The sequence below is a fragment of the Equus przewalskii genome, chromosome 5, assembly GCF_037783145.1.
Source record: "Equus przewalskii isolate Varuska chromosome 5, EquPr2, whole genome shotgun sequence".
In the NCBI taxonomy this organism is placed as follows: domain Eukaryota; kingdom Metazoa; phylum Chordata; class Mammalia; order Perissodactyla; family Equidae; genus Equus; species Equus przewalskii.
The window spans coordinates 31,216,403-31,235,760 of NC_091835.1; the positions used below are offsets into that span (position 1 = coordinate 31,216,403).

The 19,358-nt window shown below is 48.2% G+C and overlaps 1 protein-coding gene across 1 annotated transcript in view; it reads right to left on the reverse strand.

Moving 5' to 3' along the window:
• B4GALNT3 (beta-1,4-N-acetyl-galactosaminyltransferase 3) overlaps positions 1-19,358 on the reverse strand; it is a 94,145-nt gene that overhangs the window by 23,196 nt on the left and 51,591 nt on the right. The window contains exons 2-3 of the mRNA XM_070618927.1: positions 4,289-4,392; positions 3,294-3,371 (exon numbers count right to left, since the gene is read on the reverse strand). Of these exons, the coding sequence (XP_070475028.1) occupies positions 3,294-3,371; positions 4,289-4,392 (182 nt within the window). The remainder of the gene's footprint in view (positions 1-3,293; positions 3,372-4,288; positions 4,393-19,358) is intronic.

Genomic DNA, 19,358 nt, shown 5'->3' on the forward strand with positions numbered 1-19,358 from the left:
TTATGATTTGGGTTGACATGAATAAGTTTTTGAGGGCAGATACCCCATGAAGCCCAGCCCCCTAGCCATCTACTCTGATGGTCTCTTTCTGACACACCAAGGAGAATGCCTAAGGCTGCTTCGCTTTCCAGGGCGACTTCTGGCCTCAAAGACCCTGAGCTGCCCCACAAAGGCTGGGGCAGGGAGACAGTCAAAGAAGAGACCATTGCCAGCCTTCTTATCTTCTGTCCTTGCTCACCTTCAGAGCCGGGCCGTGTACCAGTTATGCCACCTTGAGTAAGTGAGTGAGTGAACTCCTCTTTTTTTTAAGATTTTATTTTTCCCTTTACTCCCAAAGCACCCCCGTACATAGCTGTGTATTTTTAGTTGTGGGTCCTTCTAGTTGTGGCATGTGGGATGCTGCCTCAGCCTGGCCTGATGAGCGGTACCATGTCTGCGCCCAGGATTTGAACCAGTGAAACCCTGGGCCACTGAAGCACAGCGCACAAACTTAACCACTTGGCCACAGGGCCGGCCCCTGAACTCCTCTTCGAGCCACTACCTGAAAAGGGGGGATAAGTACAACCCGATAGCTCCTGATAGCTAGTAGATGCTCAATAAATGATAGATATCATTAACCTGAGTGTTTCTTGCTGAAACCGTATGTCAAAAGGCAGGAGTACAAGTAAGGAGATGGAAACAGAGAAGCGCCCATGATGGGCTGGAAGAGAGCTGGGACCACGGCGCAGCTGTGGGACTGCTTATGTTATTTATTAACCTTTCAGGGCCTTATTTTCCTTGTTGGTAAAATAAGACGGGACCAGTGATTCCCTGAAGATCCATGAAGACTGTAATGAGGATTTTGTAAGTTACTTTTAATATTAAAAAAATAAAGTCAATTGGGGCTGGCCCCGTGGCCGAGTGGTTAAGTTTGCGCGCTCTGCTGCAGGCGGCCCAGTGTTTCGTTGGTTCGAATCCTGGGCGCGGACATGGCACTGCTCGTCAGACCACGCTGAGGCAGCGTCCCACATGCCACAACTAGAAGGACCCACAACGAAGAATATACAACTATGTACTGGGGGGCTTTGGGAAGAAAAAGGAAAAAAATAAAATCTTTAAAAAAAATAAATAAATAAAGTCAATGGAAATCAGGCATTTACCAGCAAAAGGCCATATACACTTACTAAAAGATCAACTACAGGCACATGTCGCTTAACATTCTGAGATACCTTCTGAGAAATGCATCATTAGGCGATTTCATCATCGTGCGAACATCACTGAGTGTCCTTAGACACCCCTAGATGATACAGCCTGCTGCGCACCTGGGCTGCGTGGTCCTAATCTATGGGACCACCTCCTGTATGTGGTCTGTTGTTGACCAAAACATCATTATGCGAAGCATGACTGTCTTTCCTTAAAGAGCTAATCCTATTTTAATCACTATTTACTATTTGTTCACTGTTTTCACTTCATATATATACCTCCATCCTTAATTGGCCAAAGAAGCAGGGAAATTAATGATTAATAATTGCAGAATATTATGTAGTTATAATCTTTCAAAATAATTGGTTCGTTAAGAAAAGTGATCCGAACTGACCTCAGAGGAGAGAAGCTTGGATCACTGAACCAATGGTCTTTAAGGCACCTTTTTTAAAGGAAGATTAGCCCTGAGCTAACATCTGCAGCCAATCCTCCTCTTTTTGCTGAGGAACACTGGCCCTGAGCTAACATCCATGCCCATCTTCCTCTACTTTATATGTGGGACATCTACCGCAGCATGGCTTGCCAGGCGGTGCCATGTCCACAGCCAGGATCCAAACTGGTGAACCTCGGGCTGCCAAAGCGGAACATGCGCACTTAACCACTGGGCCACCGGGCCGGCCCTTTAAGGCACCTTCTTTTCAAAATACTATCTCCAAGTGGGGTGGGGCATAATAACCTGATGACGTCACCTAGTACAGGTGTGCCAGTGTTGTAATCCATTCTCTCTCAGGCCTTTCAACAGAGGCAGTTTCATGGTGTAGATAATCTAACATCACATTTAGCATGATACTGCCGCCTCCACTCCTACCCCACAGCAAATGGGTGGATTGGAAATAAAATCGCCCAGGGTGAAGAGATCAATCTGTGATGGGTATGGTTAAAGACAAGCGGCTGGCCAACACTCCCAGCCAAGCAAAGTACCTCCACAGGCCTCCAGGCTAAAGGACACTGGGTTGTGGACAAGTTGTAAAATATGACATCCAAATTTAAAATTTCCACCCTCAAAGCACCATGCTACTATGGAGTCTTGGCATAATCAATTACCCAAGGTAATCTTGTGCATGTTAATTAACCTCCCCAGCCACAGTTTCTTCACCAAAAGAAAAAAATCTGTCAAATCCTATAGAAATAAAAGGGGTCATGATGGTTATGACAACTTTTATTCACACATCTAACCATGTCCTATAAAAATTTTTTAAAGCAGAGTTTCCTGCACGTGTTCCTTAGAACACTAGTTTCATAGACTCTTAGTAGATGTTTCATGGAAAAAAAGCAATTCAGGAGGCAAATAAGCTTGGTACCTGCTGAGCTAAAGCAAGTTAAATAGACTACTGCAGAACTTCTCAGAACCTTTCACGCGCTGATGTGTATTTCCAAGAAGCGGATGTAATATACAGGTTTTAAACGTTATTTAATAGTGGACTCCTTTCTTCCTGGAATATCTTATGGGACTTAATGGTCCAAGAAAAACCGTTTGGGAAGCCTCTCTTTAAGATTGGGGATTGGCATGGACATGAAAACCATGTAGCTTTTCTTGTTTTTCTCACCATAAAATGAGCATAATGATACTATCTTACAGGGTCATAAAGTCAATGACATGCACGCCACGCCTGGCACACAACAGGCCTAGAGCAAATGTTAGTTCTCCTTCTCTGAAGGAGGAAAATTGAATGAGCCCGGAACCTTTCTTTTCAAATTAGGTAAAAATTCTTTTTTTTCTTTTTAAGATTTTATTTTTTTCCTTTTTCTCCCCAAAGCCCCCTGGTACATAGTTGTGTATTTTTAGCTGTGGGTCCTTCTCGTTGTGGCATGTGGGACGCTGCCTCAGCATGGCCTGATAAGCGGTGCTATGTCCGCGCCCAGGGTTCAAACCAGCGAAACCCTGGGCAGCCGCAATGGAGTGCGCGAACTTAACCACTCGGCCACGGGGCTGGCTCCTAGCTAAAAATTCTTAATAAGAATTTAGAAGAAAATTTTCCATGATCTCGGGAATTATCTGTAAAAACTCCTTGTTAACCCTCTCAAAGAACAAGGACATAGACAGCCCTTACCTCTGAGAGCCAGGGGACAGGCTTATTCCACTTCAGGTAGCTGCTGTTCCTGCTCCCGCCTCGCTCCAAATCTTGGTCCTGGCAGAAGACGGGAGAGTGAACTCGGTGGGATATGAGGTGAGAACAGGATTCGGGCCCCTTGAAGGTGCCTGTGGGGAGGCAGGGGGTCGGCAGACACAGCCCTGCCCCAGGAAGCTCATCGACTTAGGGGACACTCAGGAATATGCCTCCTCACGATTTCATCAATGTAAACTCCTAAGGTTCTTTTACTTTCCTGAAGTTTCTGTCTTCCCATATGGAAAAAACCCTTTTTTCCTAATTAGATCAAGCTCTCCTGAGGGCAGGGATCTTGCTTCCCTCTTCCTCTACAGCCCCTCAGGGCTCTGCCTAGGTTTGTCACTCAATTATCCTAACAAGTGGGAGCCCCTTGGGGACACCCCAACTCTTCCCAACTGTACAGGTCCACAGGTCCAGTTTGGTTGGTCCATGTCTGTTCTAGGCTCAGAGGCTCAACCTTAGGGCTCCAGATTGAATTGGACCCCAATTTCCCTAACCTCGACTCAGAGCTGCTCCTAACTCCCTAGGAACCACTGGCCGAGGAAACATTTCCAGGAAAACGCTCCATGACATTTCTGTCCCCCAGCTGTCTGCAGGGAGGAGTGTCTGTCTACCTCATCATCTCTGACTCTTAGCAGTGAGCATCTGGGATCATCACTAGAGTACCAGTGCAGTTTTTATGCCAGCAAGAGGCAGGACGTGCTCCACTGCCGTTGGAGATGGAAGCCACATGCCTGGAGTGGTTCAGACATGGGCATCTTGAACTACGACACAAAGGCTTTGAGGAGGGCAGGATGGACATTTCCACGCACCTAGCTAGGAAATCCTGTGATTGCCATTCCTTTCTCCTTTGCCTCTTATCACAGAAAAGAGGCAGGGGCCGCTGAGGACCCATGTTAAGACGCCAGAAGGGAAAACAGGCTGGCCCTGCCACATACCTTGAGGCCCAGCCTCTGGGGATGGTAGAACTGGAGATTTGGATCCACTGCTGGAATGTTCCTGCTGGCCAGAGCCTTGGCCAGTTCTCTCCAGCTGCCATACCCTATGGAAGGGAAGGAAGACGAGAGGAACAAGGTCAACATAACCAGAAGACCTCATAAATCTGTAAGATTTGGGTGGACAACAGAGGTAATCATCTTCTCTTCTGCTACTCCTCACCACTCATATGGTGAGTATGAAGTGGAGGTGGTGATGTTGGGAGATAGTTACAACCTTGGCGAAGGTCAGTAGGGCAGAGAGGAAAAGAGCTCATTTCTCATTAGAATTTGCTGTCTTCCATGAATCAGAGAAGGAGCCAGGCCAGGAGAACGTGGAGCCTTGTCCTCCCCTTGGTAACCTGCTACAGCTGATTCTTCTGAGTTGCCTCTTGAGGTTGATTTCTCCCAAAGGCCACTGTGGGAAAATGGTTGTGAAAGGCAATGGAACTAAGCTTTCCCTGCACAATTTCCCTTTCCAACTCAGTCCCTTTCCTCCAAGCCCAGGGAGACAGCAGGTTTTCTAGTTGGGGAGGCCCTCCCCTCTGCCCACCAGTAGTGGCTGGGTTGCTGGATGGAACCAGAGCTGGGGGAGGCAGGAAAGGGTGGGCCATCAAGATGCTGCCAGATATTGTGGTGGGCACTGCACAAAAGGAGGTAGACCGACAGTCACAGACCACTGGGAGCTGATAGCTGGCAGAAAGCAGAGGTGTCATGGGAACCCCTATATGAGGAACAGTAGAGACACAGAAGGCCAACGAGACACAGAGGAAAGAGCACAACCCAAAATAGGGGCCTGCAGAAGGTGGACATCAACATTTTGCATGAGTGTTCACGTAATGACTCTAACAGGGGGACTGCCATGTGTGTGAGGATCCGTTTTGTGTGCCCTTCAGTGTTTCTAAGCATCTCACAGGCATGATCTCATTTGAGCCTTGGGGGAATCTTATGAGATGGGCCAGGTCTGACTACCCCCATTTTATAGACAGGGAAAGGGAAGCTCAGAGTTTAAAGTCACAGAATTGGTTGTTTTGAAGCCTGGATCAGAACAGAAAGCCTCTCTGTCTCACAAGCCAGCATTTTCTCATTCTGTCTACATTTTCTCCTGTGGGCACTTTCTGGGACAGACTTTGAGGAGGCCCAGGGGCAGAGGCCTCAGCTGGAGATCTGCGCCTTTGGGTTTCTGCAGAGACATTAAACCTCCACTCATGTTATGTTTACAGGGACTTCTGCAGATTTATCCCTGTGCCATCAAGGTCTCTCCTGTTTCCATGGCTGACCAGCTGGCAGTGAGGAACAAGTCAGACTAGTTCATTGCAGGGAGACGTTCCAGGAAAGCAGGATTCTGGGCCCCAGGAAGTGAGACGAGGCTACGGGAGAAAGAGAAAGAACACTTCCAGACCTATACCCTACATTTCTGGGTGACCTCAGGGGAAAGCTGTTTGTTCATCTGCTAATCCCAACTCAGACACATCTCATGGAAGAGCCACCTCCCCCCTTCCCAAGCCCAAGGAGCTGTTGGTTGGTGGACGGGGGCTCAGGTGCCTGAGTGACAAATGAGTCACACTGTGGGGGTTGGCGGGCAGGCCCTGCCTTGCTTCTGCCTCTGAACGATTTGGTCCTCTCTTCCTTGACTTTGCTCTCATGACTAAAAACCATCTACTTCTAGACAAAGTTGTAAGTAAATAATAATAAAAATGCTATTTCCCCTATCAGTGGGGTTACAGTCTGTCTCAGATGCACATTCTTTCTCAGAGACCAGTTTCCAGCCCCAGCGAAATACTTTGACTCTTGGAAGTCACACCAAGGGCGCGTGAGACAACCTAACTCAAGGTCACTGAACTGTCACTGAGGTCTGCAGCACACCTTGCCCTGCCATTTGCTGGGAAGTGGCAAAGACTCTCTCCCTGACCAAGTTTTAGATGTGCTCCTCTGAGCCCTCTTTGTCACTAGGCCTCATCCTTAGGCCCTGGCCTAGCCCAGTTTTTAGGAAGAATCCTGTTAAGTCTGTTCAGCCAGGATCCCCCCACCCTTGATGTACAGGTCCTTGATCTGTCTTTAGCAAGAATCTCCCCCACTCTTGATGTCTCCTCTCAGTAATCTTCCATCCACTGACCCCCTCGCTCTGCTTGTTGGCTGTGAATCCCCAGCTGTCTTTGCTGTGTTCAGAATTGAGCTCCGTTCTATACTGAAGTCTCTTTTCCGTACTGCAATAGTGCTGAATAAAATCTGTCTTTATCACCTTTGACTAGTGTCCGGCTCTATTTCTCTTTAAAAGAAGGTAAGAAGTGGTTCTCTCAGGGAACAAGGACAAATCCACCGGAGGGAGAGGGGATCAATGAGGTTAACCCTAACCAGGCCCTGCCTCCGGGTCACAGGCGAGTCTGGGTGCCTCTGAGACCTGGAGACAGGCTAGCCAACAGCCCAGCCCCTAGTAACGTAAGGAGTAGGGTTATCCCTTTTCAGATTTCACGAAATAGTTGAAAGACAATCAAGGCTTTGGTGTCAGGAAGATCTAATTGTCTATCTGCCACTTAGAATCAGTGGCTGCTTGAATAAGCGACTGAACCTCTTTGGCCCTGGTTCCTCCCTCTGGAGAGGGGATAACAGCGCCTGCTCCACGGGACTGCCGTTGAGGACTAGGTTCGTGCGTCAGACCCAGTGTGGTGCTTGACACACATCTGAAGCACACAACAGGCATTCCTTCCCCCTAACAATTTCTGACTTTGGAGTTTGGGACTCGAAAGTCAGAAGACGTGAGTTCCAGCCCCTTTAGAGTTTTGTAAACTGCCAGTGGCCAGTAGCTCTCTCACTCTCTTCTCTCTGTGCTTCCTGACTAGAGGAGGAAGCAGGCTGTGGGCCAGCAGGCACTCAGTGGGAGCAGAGCAACGGATAATGCTTCCTGTCTGTTTCACGGGTACTGCCCTCTGTTCCCTGACCCACCCCCGCTCACTCCCACCCTGCCTAGAATATTTACTGAGTGCATCAGGCACCGTGACGGACACTTGGTATTTTCTCTTCTCTGGCCTTTGCCTCTGTTTTAACCCTGCCAGTGGACACTGACGCATTGCTTAGCCCCCTGGGGGAATGGGGAACGTGGAGCTAACGACTGCGCTGATTTAACTATTGACACTTGTCACCTGCCCTCCATAAGTGAACTCCTCCTGCTCCTGGCCAGACCTCTCCTCCCTGAGTGCCAGCTGCCAGGGCCTGTTTCTCCTGCAACAGGTGTCACATGTGTGCCAGGAGACAGACACTCTGATCTCAGGTGACAGATAAAGCACCACCGTGGGCCTCAGATTCTGCCCTCACAAAGCTGGGATATCAAATTCATCACCAGCCGGAACTCTGCCGATGTGCCTCCTCCGTGCAGTGACCCTCCTCCAAGGCCCGATGACGATCCTCTGGCTCTTTGGTGAGACTAGGGCATAAGTATTCCTTGGTGCTTTGTTTCAAAGACTCTCACAGACATGATTTCACCACATCCTCACAACCTTCCTATAAACTGTTGTCTTCTCCATTTTGGAGAGAAGAGACAGAAACAGAGAGGTGAAGTCATCAGCCCAAGGTAACACAGTGAATAAGATAATCCATGTAAAGGACCTAGTGCCTGGAATATAATAAACACTTAACACATTGCAGCTTATTATTTATTATTTGTCAAAATGCTGCAGATCCGAAACTTGCATTCACTTCTCCTGACCTCTGGTTTGATTCTCTTACCAATGCGTCATGTGGTCAACAGGGACATTTACACCAGGGAGAAAGGACATCCCTCATTGCTCAGGCAGATTTTGGAGAGATTTTAAAGGTACAGAGGCCTTGCTGATGGATTTGATATGGGTGAGGAATCAAGAATGACTCAAAGATTTCTGACCTTGCAGTTGGAAGGCTGGAGTTGCCATTCACTAAGATGGGGAGGATGGAGCGTCAACAGGAGAGTGGGGCTGAGAGTGATGCCTGAAAGAGAAGTGGAAGCACTGGGAGTGGGGGTGGGGGAACATCCAACAGGCCAAGGCAGTGGAAATGGCATTTCTGAGGCTGCATCTCCAGCCTCGGGGCAGGGCTCCACTGGAAGGGGCTAGCACCTTCCCTATAGCAAACACACTGCGCAAGAGGAGAAGGACTGACCCCTCCAGGGCCCTCAAAAGTGGGGCTGAAGGAGGAGCCTCGGGGGGCTGTTCCCACGGCTCCACCAGGTGTGAAGCAAAGATGCCGGGTGAATGTAGATGATTTGCTAAGAAGCCCCACGTCTGTACAGAGAGAAGGTGATGAAATCAGAGGAGCTGAACAGACATGGAGCCCTCATCCCACTAGGGAACGGGAGGTTGTGACACCCAGGGCACGGTTCCACAATGCCTGGAACCGGCACTGAGTGCCAGGACAGACAGCAAGACTGTGGCTCTGACCTTGGAGTGCACTTGAGGGCCAGTCACTCATCCTCAGAACAAAGCTACTACATCTAGAAGCCAGCAGGGCCTGGACCCCACCAGAAACCTGAGGTGGCACAGAGAGGCGGGGACGAAGCCAGGGACTGTCACCTGGGAGGAGTCCCTAAGGCAAACCCACAGCTGGGTGGCTTAAGCTTTCCTTCCCAGCCCATGACACCCCTGGGAACTTGACACAAGAGAAAGTACTACTAATGTAACTACGACAGTTAACATTTACGTGTCAGGCATATATACATGCACATATTTACATTAAACGAAATACAGATTATTTTATTTAATACAACCGTGCAAGAAAACAAGGCTTAGCGGTTGAAAATCTTGCTGAAAGTCACAAAGGCAGTACAGGACAGAGTCCAGTGTTTGAACTCAGGACAAAGCCTGCATCTTAAGTCCACAACTCTGTATTGAATGTACTTGAGGACTCATTCACCTCTATCATCCCCATCATTTTCACCTGGTTCAGCCACCCATTAGTCATCGGCCCGTCTCCTGCCCATCCCTCCCCAGTTACCACACACACACACCCACTGCAGACCATTTCCTTACTCTCTTTAATTTGGCCACTAACACCTCTCCATAGAAGCCAGAAAAGCAAGGGGGAGTGTGGAAACCCAAATATCCCAAAACAGCTGGAAAACTGGACATGAAAGCATCTGAGCACAGGCCTGCTACCCTCTTCCTAGTTTCTGAGCCTCTTCCTTCTCGACACGAAGGTAAACAGTCTAGCCGTGTGTCTTTGAGCAGGGGTTGGCTCAGAGGATTACAAACGGTTTGCTCAGCTCTGTCTCACTCTCCCTCATAGCACAGGGGGCCGGGGTGGGGGTGAGGAGCAGGAGAGAGGTGAGATCCCGAGGTCTCCTAGCTTCTCTCTGATGAGCAGGTAGATATGGTTTGGGCTGTGATGAGCCTGCCCATCCACCCCGAGCTGCCACTTGTCAGAGCTGGACTCAGGAACCAGAACAGCCAGCTGCTCCCCGAGCTCCCTGCCAAGCTAGCACCTGAGCTGCTGTAATGCTCGTGACTGCTGGCAGGCCAAGGCTTGCCAGGGAGACACAAGGCACTGTACCTACTCCCCCTGTTGGGTGCCACCTAAAGGGGGCCCAGAAGAGGGCATGAGAGCTGAGCCAGGTATGTGCTTGCTTATTTCAGCCATGCTGTCAGTGCTCCCTGCTCACCCAAACATCTAGATTCAAGTATAAAACTTTAAGAGGGCAGATGAGGAGAGGAGACAGGGAGAGAGAGGGCAGCTGCCCCTTCTACTCTGCTGCCGCTGCTCTGGGAATATAGGGTCTGTCTGTACACAGCCTAGCTCAGTAACTTTCCATTCCCCAAGCCATCGATTTGATGAGTAAAAGCCCCAGAAGGTTTGGCCAGGCCCTGAGGCACCTCAAGGATATCGTCATCGTCACTGGCATCTTTACAAACAAACAAAAGCCCCCCACAACATTTAAGGCCCCATTTACTAGTCAGCATTAGGACAACTACAGCCACAAACACAGTTCTGTCCAAAAGGAATTTCCACTTAAGACCCTTGATGAAATGGGATGGCTTCAAGAAAATCTAGAGGTAACAGGGTCCAGAATGTCTAAAACTGGCCCAAGCCCACTGAAGAGATGCTTTAACCCTCTGGTACACCCAGACGAGGACCACTTAGGTGTTTGTAGGATCCCTCAGGTCAAGACTGACTTTTCTAAACCTACCAGACTGGTCATTTCCAGTCTTCTTTCTGGATTGGGAGACAGATGAGCTTCTGAATGTGGAGGAAGACGTAGGACAACCTTTTCCCTTCCCGGAGTTTCCAAAAAGGAAGTTTAGTGGTAGTTAAGAGTAAGCAATCAGCAGGCTGGGAAAGAGTAAATAAACGAATCAATGAACCAACCAATCACCAGGCATTTATCGAGCACTTGTGGTATACTTAGAACTCTGCTAACTGCTGTGATAGATGAAAGGTACAAATGGAGACAGTCAGCTCCATCCATTCCTGGGTGAACTTAGGGCAGACGTCATGGTAAATGAAAGGACCAACATGTCTGCAGACTCGTGTATGTGCCCTGGTACTCACACCTGTGCCCACATGCAGGGCATGCACAAGCCAGTTCCGCTTTATGCAAACAGACACACACCAGACAGCTGGGCTAACTGGATGCTAATGACGCAATGATGCTTGATGATTTTCCAGACTTGCGGGAACTTTCGGCAAAGTGGTCTGCAGACATTTCCTGGGATAACGGAATTGGTCTTCTGGGTCCCAAAAAGTTCAGGAGAAGCAACACAGATATAGGAAAACCCTGATTCCATAAGATGGCAATAGAGTAGTTTCAGCAGAAACACCAGCAGAACTCGCCTGAAGACCCGACATTGCCTTTGGAAGCTTTGAGGGTCTGGAGCTAGAGTGGGACAATAGCCTAGAAGCTGGCCAAAAGCCAATGCTCTTTCTTCTACTTCTTTTCAGGTGGAAGGAGGGAGCAGTGGGAGCCCAAGATCCCAGGAACTCTCTTTCCTGCTAGGGGGAGGTGGCTGCGCCCTGGCTTGAGGGAGGGGGCGGTTTCCAGAGTTCTTGGAAGGCCTTCAGGGACCAAAGCGCTACAGAAGGAAAGTAGGAACCAGAAGGAAAAAACCTGAGGACTGGAAAAAAGACAGGGAGGGGAGAAGAGCGGAGTTTGGGGAACGTGGCTTTGAAAAAGAGAAGAGAGTGCACCACCTAGCCAGCTAATGAGACAGGAGGGAGCAGTGAGAAATATTTGATAATAACTATGTTAACTATGAACATTGTGGGTGACTACAGTAAAATGCCCAAAGGGACCTGCGAGGGTAACAACACTGTCTACAGAGCCCGCCTCCGTATATTAACCCACTAACAGGTTGGTACCAAGTGCATTCAAGAGAGGATAACCACAGCAACTAACACATGTGCATTTGCTGAGGTCAGTCAGTGTGCTAAGCACTTGACATGCATTTGATCTACATAACAATCCTTTTCGGTAGGTATTAATATTATTCCCATTTTACAGATGAGAAGACTGAGGCCCTGGGCAGTTAGGAGGGCACATATCTGCCCAAGACCTCACAACCTCTAGATAATAGACCTGAGATTTTCAAACCCAGGTCACTTGATTCATTTTTTTAAAAAATTTCTTAAGTATCTTACATAGACCCTTTCGTTCGTTGAGAGAAAAAACAATGAAATCCAAGGGCAGCAGGAAGAAAGAGGGGTCCTGAGCTAAGAAAGTTTTCTAGGGCCACACAGGAACCAGAAGTCAGGAGCCGTAGCCTCCAGCCCTCTCTCTGCCTGATGTCTCCTCTCAGAACGACTCTCCTAGGCATCTTGTCGAGCCCTTCTCTTTTCCGCGTCAGGCTCAAAAACGAATAAGATACTTTATCTGATTGGAAGGGCTGCCAGCTGCTAGTTTTGTGAGGTCTGATCAAAGTGACTTGCAAAGCCAAGCTGAGGTTGTTGTAACCTGTTCTTGGGAAGGGGGCCATGGATGGGACAAGGAAGGCGTGCATGACAGTGACTCTGCTCTCCGCGAGAGGAATTTGGGGATTCTGCTTTTCTGCTCCCCACAAAATATCATTTTAATGGAACTTCAAGGGCCTGGTTGGCCCCCAGCCTTGAATCAACCATTCCACCACAATGAATCTATCTAATGTTTTTATATCAGAGCTCTTTTGTATTCTTGGTCTCATCCTTCTTTTTATCCCAATCCCATGAATCATTTCCATTTTGCTGATGGGGACGCAGAGACCCACAGATAAGTTAACGGATTTGTCTAATGTCAAAGAGAAGGCGATGTCAGCGTCACAGCTAACTGTTGTTGGCCCACAGCTCAATGTCCCATAGCACAGCACTCGTCTGTGGCTGCTGGAGCTAGTGGGCTGCAGGGGGTGTTCAGGGAGGACTCTGCCTGAGCCCGGTCTCAGGAAAGGGCTGAAGATTAGCACTGCGCTGGCAGGAACGAGGTCTTGTTCATGTTATATTCCCACTGTGTGAATCAATTGAAATTAGCAGTTTCAACACATCCCAGCTTCAGAGAGGGGTTAAATCACCCGGAGCTGATTACATATTCCCACTGGATTAATCAGGCATCGATGTGTGTGGAATGAATGACAAGGAGGGTTTCCATGAGGGGCCTGGCATGTTTATCATCACAGAGCTGATCAGGTGTCTTCTGGCCACAGCTCTGGGCTGGGACTGAATGAGCAGAGAGACAGGGCCCTGCCACGCTGAGAAGTTAACGGCCCGGAAGGCTGTCTCGTACCCTGTGGGCACGCACAACGGCACAGATGTCAAAGGCACAACCCGAAGGCGCCCCCAAGGCAGCTCTCTCTTTAGGGCACTCTTTGTCTCTTTTCAAAAATTTAATTGCTAGAGGTGTGTGTGTGTGTGTGTGTGTGTGTGTGTGTGTGGTAAAACGTAATTAACACAAAATTTACCACCTTACCCATTTTTAAGTGGCGTTAAGTACATTCACATTGTTGTATCACCACCACCACATTCCATCTCCAGAACTTTTTCATTTTCCCCAACTGAAATTCTGTCCCCATTAACACTAACTCCCCATTCCTCTCCCCTCAGCCCGTGGCAACCACTATTCTACTTCCTGTCTCGCTGAATCAGACCACACTAGATACTCCATGTCAGTGGAATCATACAATATTTGCCCTTTTCTGTCTGACATTTCACCTAGCATAATATTTTCAAGGTTCGTCCATGTCTTAGCCTGTGCAGAGGCTCCTTTCTTTTTAAGGCTGCATGATACTCCATTTTAGGGCCAGCCCCAGTGTCCTAGTGGTTAAGTTCGGCACACTCCACTTCAACAGCCCAGGTTCGGTTCCTGGGTGTGGACCTACATCCCTTGTCTGTCAGTGGCCATGCTGTGGTGGTGGCTCACATACAAAAAGAGGAAGATTGGTAATGGATGTTAGCTCAGGCGAATCTTCCTCAGGAAAAAAAAAAAGATCACATTTTGTTTCTCCATTCATCTGTTGATGGACAGTTGGGTTACTTCCACCTTTCGGCTATTGTGAATAATGCTGTTATGAACATGGATGTACAAGTGTCTATTCAAGTCCTTGCTTTCTTTCTTTTGGTAGGACACTTTCTTTTAAACTGCTAAAAACTTTGTCCATTCTTCCAGAGCTCAAAGCAGGAGCTGAAGGCCAACAGGGGCCAGGCTGCTATCCTCATGGTAGAGACATGGTGGCAAAACTCATGTTCTACTGAGAATGCGAGAAGTCTGGGGGACAGTGGGTGGAAGGAGGAGGCGTGCCGGGTCAGTGGGCTCAGGCTGGAGCAATCCCAGCCAAGAAGCCAGGAGGAAAAGGAGAACTTCCGAGTGGACCCAAGGCAGGGCTTTCCCAGGGACAGTGACGTCCTGGGCCACTAGCCTACGTGGATATTAGCAGTTTCAACACATCCCAGCTTCAGACAGAGGTTCAGTTACCTGGGCTCCTAGAAACTCCAGCTCAGCGCTGACACCAGCCCACAAATTGCAGGTTACCTGTCCTCAGTGAGGACAGAAACTTAAAGCGAGCGTTTAGAACCCTTCAGTGCGACCTGACATTGCTGCAACAGCAACATGGGGGAGTGGAATCATCTCACTGAACCATCCTCACAGTGGCAGAGACCATTTTGGACGCTTTGAACTCCTACAGTGAGTCGTATGTGATGCAAGCCACACACTGGGAACGTGCAGTATGAGCACATCAGTCAGTGACAGACTGAGAACTGAAAACAGAAACTGGAAAAACAGGTCCTTCCCTGCAGACAGTTTGTTCCAGTTAGCATCACGGGCCTGCCTGCTTACCTGTCTTCCTTCCTCCTCAATTCCCAATTTCGGCAAAAGTCATTTTGGAAAAGACCACAAAGCAGATCACAGGATCAAAGAGAGGACGACACAACCAGCCCCCAGAACAGCTAAGAACCAGGGTGGCGCTGGAATCACAGCGGCCAGCCAATGACTCAGATCCAAACCCCCGTGTGTCTCTGCTCAGAATTCAAATTCCCAGGAAAGACAGTCGGAGTTGCCCCAGCTTGGGTCAGGTGTCTCTGCGGTGGCAGAAGGCTGGGGCACATTGTGGAGAGCTGGGGAGACCCTGCAGTTCCAGTAGAAGCAGAGGTCGGGCAGAGGCAGCCTCATCATGGGGGTTTTCTGAATCTTCCAATTGCAATAATAGCTTAACTCGGAATAATTGTTATTCCTAAAAAAAGTGGGACTTCCCTGAGACTCATTATATTTTTAAAGCAGGGGCACATAAAATGCTGATCTGGCTGAAAGTATTAAAGACACAGACACGTAGAGTTAGTTCTACAATACTTAAGAGACTTTATGGCATGTGGAAGATGAGAGAGTTGTTTATTTAGAATATCCCCAGGAAAAGTAAGTTCCAGACTCACGCAGATAGACCATGTTCAAAACACATTTCTTGGAAAGATGAGGTAAAACTTTGAAAGTGATACTCCATCAATTCATTTTAACCTTGGTTTAAAAGAAAAAGAGAATGTAAGGATTGCTGTAGTCCCAGGGAGCTTAGAAATCACCATTGCAAGCCCCAACATTCTACATAGTAGAAACCTGAAGGCTCCAAGACTGGGGTCGCTGTGTGAGGTCACAAAGCAAGTGAGAGGCAGAACCAGGACTCGAGCTCAGGTCTCCTCTCTTCTGGTTCAGGAGTCTTCAGTTCAGACCACATAACTAACCTGCTAACGTGTGAGGCTGTTCCCCGGTTGTGAGCCTGAGGCGGACGGACAGTGGTACCAGGAGTGGGAATGTAGCATTTTGTAGCTTGGAACCCTAGGACTGAGCACAGCCCCTCATGTGGAAGCAGGGTCGTGGTCTAAAGAGACAGCCTGGAAAACAAGTTTCTCTGAGTATTTGAGAGCCTGCTAGTTTGGGTCCAGACCAGTTCCAAGTCTAGAATCTGTTACTGGGTGAAAGCAGGCTTCTAAGCTCCAGAGGCTGCGTCACACTCACCTTTTTTAGCCACAGCTTTAAATACGGAAGATGTTCAACAAATGACTATTGGATTTCACTGAAATACCTTGTATTGTTTTTTTAGTATATTTTGTTCTCTAAGCACCTTTATTAAAAAAATATTTAACTCACATACATAGAAATATCCACAAGCACATTAAATACTACTTTGCCATGCTATATCTATTAACATTCTACACAGAAGGAAAAAAGTACCCCTTTCTCTGGGTTAACAATCACTTTTTAAAATAAATGAACAAATGTAAGTGTACTTGAGAATAGGGAGGAATTCAGCCTCAGTGGGAAAGAAGCTACATAGGAGCATCAAAAGGCGTCAGTGATATCATCTGTTTGTTTTCTACCTTCACAAATAAGAGTCTGCTCATTGGACTGCAGTGTAATTGTTAAAATATCTACTTTAGCTTAGATACTCTTGGCCACAAGGCCAGGAGACAGTCTCTACCGTCTCTTCTTACCTTCACAAATCCAGCGAAACACTGATTCCTAGGACAACTGATTAAACTATTTAGTAATGGTTTTTATATCCCATACAGTCAAAGCACCAGCTCTGTGCCTATAGGGAAAAGTGCGATAAATAAAACAGAGAGAATCTGATTTAGCCAACTGGTTATTTGATGTGTCAGTGACCGTATTTTCTGAACCTCAAATCAAGGTATGTGGTCTGCCCCAGGCAACAGATTGTCTAAAGCAGTTCATTTTTCCTGGAAACCCAGGCCAAATAGTCACACTGTTTATCTGACATTAAACGATCATTTTCACAGATCTCTGGTGTCCTCAGCCTCACTAAACTTGTCAAGTTCGCTGGTGCAATGACCAGACAGGACTGATCTGCACAACTCTATCTAGCCCATTTATAGCTGGGTTAACAGGAATGTTGGCTAAAGATGCACGAATAGCTCGAGAGTATAAAAGCTCATTCCGAGGCCCCCATCCCAGGCCCTGGCCCTGCCCCAACCCCAACAATTCCTTCCACCACTCTCCCTCGAGCCAGCAGGCCACCCCAGGTCTACCACTGTGCTTGGACAGAAGCGACAGCTGGCCCAAACCACACATGGAAGTGAGGACAGCACAGAATCATTGCTAGGCCAAATATATTTTGAAATTCCCACACACAGAGGACATGTGGAGGGAGTGGAAGGCCAAGGATATGAAAGCGACTAAGCTAGGGCAGCAAAGCAAACTTTCAGCGTAAACATCCCTAGAATTATCACGAGAACCATCGACCATCTAGTGAGCAGCTCAACTCCACCCACTTTTTGCTGAGGAGACTGAGCTAAGAAGCAGCAGCCACTCAACCTGAACTCGTGCGTCTGCTGTGGCCTAAAGAACCTCAGTGAACCAACAAGTCCACACGGTCTGGCGGAACCAAAGAGGAACTCAAGGAGAGCTAAAGAGACGAGCTGACAGACCTGCTCAGAAACTGGATAGACTACTCTGATCCTTCCCCAAACCAGGAGAACGCAGAAGAGAGAGCGCCTCGGAGGAGGGGCCAGGGCTGCAAGAAAGCTCCGAAGATGGAAAGCACGAGGGGGACTCGCCACCACCCAGCCGCGTGCTGCTAACGGTTCAATATTTCAACCTTTTGGATCTGTGTGACTCTCATTTTACCCCTGTGATACCTAAATGGTTTCTAGAACTTTCTCCCACTTGGAGTGCTTGTGAAGACAAGTGAGGCACAGAGAACTTAGACTATTTTTTGGCTTCCTGAGCATAAACTTTGATATTTAATGACCTGCGATAGCGGTCGGTATCCTAGTAATACATAAAACCCTTGGGAATCTATTAACTGTTTAGCATTCCCAGGTCTTAGGGGAATATGTTTTCCATCTTTCAAAGAGCCTGTTGTGTGCAATTTGTAGAGTAAGATGCAACTATTCCCCTGAGTGGGCTGTGCCACTGAGCAAGGTTTCCCTGGAGGTCACCACAGTACAAAAACAGATACAGGTTCTCACAAAGACTGCACAGTCTGTTATTTATTTTGAACTGGCTTCTTGGACCAGTTTATTAGAGTTGTGATGGTTGCACTAAATGGCTCATAGTGGGAAGGAAGCTTTAAAAAGGAGAACTGTGAAATTAAAGAGGAAGCTGTACGGGCAGCCAATTAGCTAGACTGACTGAGCATCCAACATGTACAGGGAGGGAGCTGCTTTTCCCGGCTCTGGGCGGGTGATGGAGTGTCGTGTTAAGAACCAGTTTCAGAGCAGGGAGATCTGGAGTCGAATCCCAGCCCCGCCACTTTCTATCTGCGTGACCTTGGCAAGTTCCTCAAGCTCCAGGAGCCTCAGTCATCCCCTGTCCCCACCCCCATCATTCAGTTGGAAAGATTATTAGGTCCATAAATGAATTAAACTAACATTTGCTCCTTAAGCTGGGGCAACAGGCAGCTCCTTTAGTATTCCTGGTACTAGCTACATTTATTGATTGTTTACTCTTTGCCACGCATTTTACATTCACTAATTTCCAATGCACAATAACCCTGTGAGGGAAATATCACTCTCCCCATTCTCCTAATAATGGGGCTGAGGTTTAAAGAGTTTACATGATTTGCTCAAGACCTCCTAAGTGGCCAAACTGGGATTCAAATCAGTTCTATTTGGTTCCAAAGTCCACGGTCTTCCCACTGCTGCCCAGTTAATCCTCTCCCAACCCCATGGAGCCAATGTTATGGAGACCCATTTATGGGAACAGAAATGGAGACTAAGGAGCCAGCCCAGGACAGGAGTGAGAAGCACAGCTGACGGCTCTGCGGTCACTGCTGATGCACGGCTGGGCTGGATTTTCACATCCAGGTCTGTGTTCCTCCTGGGCTTTTTCCACGACACAACTCTGCTTCCCACATATGCAGGGTGGGTGAGGTGACACCCTGCACAGTGAAGCACTAAATAAAGCTCCTGGTATTCAGATGAGGATCCCGGAGGTCAGGGAAGCCCTCGCGGGAAGCAGATCTAGAGCAGGTGTTTTGGAAAGTAGGTGGAGTTGTTGGATCTGGGAATGGAAGTAAGTCACCGCCCCTAATAAGGCCTAGAATTTACAGGGCAACCCGGCCCCACCTACGCACCCGCCTTGGTTCCCTGACTAGAATCCAGAAGATTTTCTCTAAAACAAAAGTAGCATATGAACACCACCCTCCCCCAACATCACAGAGAACCAGCTCATCAAGCAGAAAGTTCCAATCCCCTGTAATCCCCACTCCCCTCCCTACGGGTCCCTCCCCAGGCCTTTTGCTAGACGCTCCTCATTTTTCCTACCTTTACACAAGGAGGACTTACCTTGGGGCTCAGCCTGTGGACTGCTTCTCCTGCCCTTCTGCGCTCCCGCCCTTGCTAATCTCATCTGGTCCTTTTGCATACCATCTGAATGCTGATGACTCCCCTGGCTTCAGCCCTGCGGCTTCCTGACCTCCATATTTACAAATCTAATTTACTTACTTCCCAACTTGGAGATCTGAGAGGCATCTGAAACTTAACAGGTCTAAGACCAAACTCTTGATTTTTCCTGCCAAACCTGCTGCCCCCTCATCCTCCCCAGCTCAGTGAATGGCAACTCCAGGCTTCCAACCACTGGGGCAGAAATCTTTGAGTCATTCTT